This window comes from Notamacropus eugenii, chromosome 5 (assembly GCF_028372415.1).
Source record: "Notamacropus eugenii isolate mMacEug1 chromosome 5, mMacEug1.pri_v2, whole genome shotgun sequence".
NCBI lineage: Eukaryota > Metazoa > Chordata > Mammalia > Diprotodontia > Macropodidae > Notamacropus > Notamacropus eugenii.
The window spans coordinates 17,173,909-17,179,503 of record NC_092876.1 but is presented as its reverse complement, the minus strand read 5'-3'; the positions used below and the strand labels follow the sequence as shown (position 1 = coordinate 17,179,503).

The window sequence follows — 5,595 nt, the reverse complement described above, 5'->3', positions numbered from 1 at the left end:
ATTTATATATATTTCATTACATTCATATACTACAGTTTATTCTACCATTTTCCAATTGATAAACATCCCATCCATTTATAATATTTTGCCACAATGAAAAGGGCTGCTATAATTATTGTGCACATGTAGATCCTTTTCCCTTTTGTACGATCTCTTTGGAATGCACACCTAGTAGTGCTATTGTTGGATCAGAGGGTATGCAGTTTGGTTAACCTTTGGGCGTAGTTCCAAATTGCTCTCTAGAATGGTTGGATCCATTCGGAACAACACCAACAGCATTACTGTTCCAGTTTTTCCACATCTTCTCTAACATTTATTCTTTTTATTTTTTGTGATATTAGTCAATCAGATAGATATGAGGTGGTACCTCAGAGTTATTTTAATTTTCCTTTCTGTAATCAAAATGATATAAAGCACTTCTTCATGTGCCTATAGATAGTTTTGGCTTCTTTACATGAAATCTGCTTATTCATATCCTTTGCCCATTTATCAATTGGGAAATGGCTTGTATTCTTAAAAATTTGACTCAATTCTCCATATATTTGAGAAATGAGGCCTTTATCAGTGACACTTGCTGTATAGATTTTTTTACCCAGCTTTCTGCTTTCCTTCTGATTTTGGTTGCATTGGTTTTTTTTTTTTTTAAATAAAATCTTTTTCATTTAACATAATATTATTTATTTTACATTTCATAATGCTCTGTGTCTCTTATGTGGTGATGAACCTCTAAGTTACTTAAGTTCTTTTTTAAGAACTGGGATGCTATACTACTGGGTGCATATATGTTTAGTACTGATATTTCCTCATTTTCTATGAGAAGATGCTGTGCTCTGTGTGCAAAGCAGAAGTGAGACAGCTCAAAGGGAATGCAGGATGCACAAATTTGGAGCATCCACCGCAAATGTTCACATGGAATACGTGTGCCCGACCTGTGGTAGAGAATTCTGAGCTTGTATGTGTCTGATCAGTCATAGTTGGACACACTGCAACTTGACTCGAGTATGTCGATATCATTTTGGTCCTCTTCAAGAATGAAGGACAACAACCAACAAACCAACCAACCATGGTACTTTTTAGCAAGATGTAGTTTTCTTGTTTATCTCTTTTAATTAGGTATATTTTTGCTGTTGCTTTGTCTGACATCAGAATTGATATCTCTGCTTTCTTACTTAAGCTGAAACATAACAGGTTCTGCTTCAGATTGTTACTTTTACTCTCTCTGTGTGTCTCTCTGCTTCCAATGAGTTTCGTGTAAACAACATATTGTAGGATTTTAGTTTTTGATCAATTCTGCTATCCACTTCCATTTAATGGGAGGGTTCATTCCATTCACATTTACAGTGATGATTTCTGACTGTGTATTTCCCTTCATTCTATTTTTCCTTCTGTTTGTCTTCTATTTCCCTTCACCTTTTCCCACCTCACCAGTGTTTTGCTTGTCTCTACTCCCTCCCTCTGTCTGCCCTATCTTCTGTCAGCTTCCCTTGCCTTTTGCTTAATCTCTTCCCTTGCTACTCTCCTGTCAGATAGGTTAGATTTCTATATTTTCACCTTATTTCAATTCACCTTAATTATTTTATAACTCATCTTATACTTGTACCCTCTACATTTCTATTCCTTGTAGCCGCACTATTAGTGGTACAATTGTTAAGAATTACAAGCATCATCTTCCCACATAGTCATGTAAACAGTTAAGATTGAATCTCTTATGTTTCCTTTATCTTATCCCCATTTTTAGGTTTCTCTTGCTTTTTGACATTGAAGATCATTTTTTTTTCAATTCTGTTCTCATGAAAGTTTGAAATTCCTCTGTTTCATTGAATGACCATTTTTTTTCCCTTGAAGTATCATGCCATATTTCTCTGGGTAGGTGATTCTTGGTTGTAGTTTTAGTTCCTTTGTCTTCCAGAATATCATGTTCCATAACCTCCAATCACCTAATGTTGCAGCTGCTAAGTCCTGTGTAATCTTAATTGTGGTTCCCCAATATTTGATTTCTTTCTTTCCGACCACTTGCAGTGTTTTTTCCTTGACCTAATAGTTGTGTAATTTAACTATAATGTTCCTTGGAGTTTTTATTTTGGGATGTCTTTCCTGAGGTGATTGGTAGATTCTTTCAATGCCTATTTTGCCCTCAGGTTCCAGAATATTAGAGCAGTTTTCCTTTATAATTTCTTGAAAGATATTGTCCAGGTCCTCCTTTTGATTATGACTTTCATGTGGTCCAATTATTCTGACATTGTCTCTCTTGGATCTCTTCTTCAGATCAGTCATTTTTCCAATGAGGTATTTTATGTTTTCCATTTTTTTTCATTCTTTTGAATTTGCTTGATTGGATTTTTGATATCTCATTGCTTTCAGTTGCTTAATTCTGATTTTAAGAAATTGTTTTCCTCATTTAGATTTTCTACCTCCTTTTCCATTTGGCCAATTATACTTTTAATATATTGTTTCATTCAGTGGATTTTTGCATCTCCTTTTGAATTTAACCAATTCTACTTTTTAAGCAGTTGTTTTCTTTTTCCAAGCTGTTGACTTCTTTTCATTGTTCTTTTATATCACTCTCATTTCTTTTCCTATTTTTCTTCTACCTCTCTTATATGACTTTAAGTTCTTTTTTAAAGTTATTCCATGAGTTCTTTCTGAAATTGAGACCACTTTCCACTTTTCTTTGAGGTTTTGATGTTCACTTCTGAGTTTGCTTCTTGATGTTCCCCATCACTATAACTTTCTATGATCAAATACTTTTTTGTTGTTTTTGCTTTTTTATTCATCAGTTATTCTTTCATTCATTCTTTCATCCATTTGTTCATTCACTCACCCATCTGATAACGCAGGCCTCATTCCACACTAATAGACTGAGACATTTTCACTGAGATGATTGTGGAATATTTTTGATAAGCCATCATCTAGTATCAGGACAAGTCTTTTAGTTGATCTAAGGTCTGATGCTTCATTTATTCATTTCATTTTTTTCATTGTTCTGTTCAGTATATATAAGGTCCTCTTGAATGCTCTGTTTTTATTCTCCATCAGTCAATATAAGATTTCCCCAGGTTTGGTTGAATTCTTCTTATCCATGTTTCTTATGTAACAATCGTATTCTGTCAATTACAGACCACAATTTTTCAATCAATGAGTGGGCATTTCACTTCCATCTATTTCTGACCATGAAAAATGCTTTCATCAAAATGGTGACATGAGTGGGACACTTTCTCACAAGATCACTCTGTGTAACCAACAATATGAATTTGGTACTATGAATGAGAAGTCCTACACTCAGAAAGACTAACTATCATTCCTCTTCAATTGAACAAATCAACAGACATTTCATGAAAACCTACCTCATATAAGGGATTTATCTCTGTGGTAACCATCTTACGTCTTTATTTTCCATTCACTTAATTTGACTTGAGCTTCATGCCATTAGATCTATGCTGACACAATGTTGGGAGTACTGATATACTTAAAGTCCATCTCTGACCTTGTCATTCTCTTACTCAAAAGGCTTCAATCACCACTTTCTCTAGAGTAAAATGCAAACTCCTCTGTTTGATATTTTAAACTCTAACCAATGTGTCTCCAGTTATCATTCCCGAGATTCATTCCCATAATAGACCTTCACTCACACTGCCTTGCACTCATAGTAGTCCTCCAGCTGGAGATCTACTGTACATTCTGTCTCCATGCCTTTTTGCATAGATTATACCCCATGCCTCTAATGCTCTGCTTCCTCAACACTACCCTTTGGAATCTCCCTTCAAGGATCAGCTAAAATGTAATTTCCCACATGAGGCTTATGGAGATCTTTCCATTTCATAATCATCTGCCCTACTTTAGATATAGCTTGTATTTATGTATCTGTGAAAATAGCCTAAATGCCCAGTAGAATATTAAGTCCTAGAGAGGAGGAACTTTCTCATTTTTAAAAAAGATGACATTCCAAGCACAGTATAGTAGATGCTAAATAAATATTACTTTGATTCGAGGAAAAATAATCTCCTTCTTATAGGAATCTTGGACTGGTGGAATTATAAGGCTTCAGTGTCCTCACATGTCCAATAAAGTAAGGGTTACATAAGATCTGAGATTCCTTCTGTTCCTGTGGTTTTATATCCTCAGCTACTCTTTTTGGGATAAGGATTTTCCAAGGACTCTCTGGAAGGCCCCCAGAACATCTTTATTCCTCAGGCTATAGATGATGGGGTTGAGCATAGGAGTGAGGATGGTGTAGAAGACAGCCAAGTTCTTGTCCTCTTCTGGAGAACGCAGAGATGGGGGCCTCAGATATGTATACACAAATGGGGCATAGTAGAAGGTGACCACAGTCAGGTGGGTAGAACAGGTAGTGAAGGCTTTCTTCTTCCCTTGTGATGAGTGCATATGATGAACTGCATAAAGAACCCGACCATAGGAAGCCATGATACCAATGAAAGGGACCAAAAGAAACAAGTTTGTGCTGAAGAACACTGTGTACTCATAGGCCCAGGTGTCCATACAGGCCAAAGGCACCATGGCTGGGATATCACAGAAGAAATGATTAATGATTCTGGACTTGCAGTAGGGCATACAGAGTGCATACACTGTATGGAACATGGAATTAATGGATGAAGAGATCCATGACACAGAAATCATCAGGAAACACATTCTCTTGTTCATGAGAATGGGATAACGGAGGGGCCGGCAAATGGCCACATAGCGGTCAATGGCCATAGATGCCAGAAGTAGCCCTTCACCACCAGCTATGAGTAAAAAACAGAAACTTTGGAATCCACAAGCCACCAAAGAAATGAAATTGTCCCCAGACAGAAAGTTGACAGCCATCTTGGGAACTGTATTGCAAATGTATATGAGATCCATGAGGGAGAGCTGACTGAGCAGGGCATACATGGGAGTGTGGAGATGGTGATCCATCCATATCAGGAGAATCATGGTTGAGTTACCCAAGAAGGCAATTAGGAAGATGAGGATGACCAGGAGGAAGAAGAGCAGGCCAGTTCTGGTTGGGGGAAACAGTCCAAGTAAGAAGAAACCAGTGGTGGTCTGATTCCATTCCTCCATAAGAGGTTGTTTCTGGACTTGTTTTCCTGAAGGATAAAATGAGAGAATGGAACAAAACTGCTCTGGCACCCAACTCCTTTTGGTTTGTCCTGGAATCTCCCTATTCCTGCATGTCAACAATGATTTTATATTCTCATGCTTTGATTTTTCAGCCTCTAGGTGGTATATTGGATAAGAACACTGAACTGAAGCCAGGAAGATCTCACTTCAACTCTGAGCTCAGACATTTGCTAGTGGTGTGACTCTGGGAAAGTCACTGAGTCTCTTTCTGCCTCATTTTCCTCACCTATAAAATGGAAAGAATTACAACATCTATTCTGTAAGATTATTTCCAACATCACATATGTGAAATGCTTTGAAAACTTTGAAACACTATGTAAATGTGTTTTATTGCTCTTGTTATTACAGTAGCTAGCTGGTAAAGTGGATAAAATGCTGGTCTTGTGGTTAGGAAGATCTGAGCTGAAATCTGGCATCAGACATGGATTAGCTTTGTGACTTTGGGAAAATCACTTAACTTTGTTGGTCTCAGTT

At 37.0% G+C, this 5,595-nt stretch overlaps 1 protein-coding gene across 1 annotated transcript; it reads right to left on the bottom strand.

The window, feature by feature from the left end:
• Positions 1 to 4,122: 4,122 nt before the first annotated feature.
• LOC140508529 (olfactory receptor 2L3-like) lies at positions 4,123 to 5,061 on the bottom strand. The gene has a single exon (XM_072616481.1). The coding sequence runs from the start codon at positions 5,059 to 5,061 to the stop codon at positions 4,123 to 4,125; it is 939 nt and encodes a 312-aa protein (XP_072472582.1).
• Between the last annotated feature and the right edge of the window lie 534 nt (positions 5,062 to 5,595).

What these genes read in the sequence shown, in the direction of transcription:
- LOC140508529 (XM_072616481.1), bottom strand. Translation starts at nt 5,061, where the DNA reads ATGGAGGAATGGAATCAGACCACCACTGGTTTCTTCTTACTTGGACTG.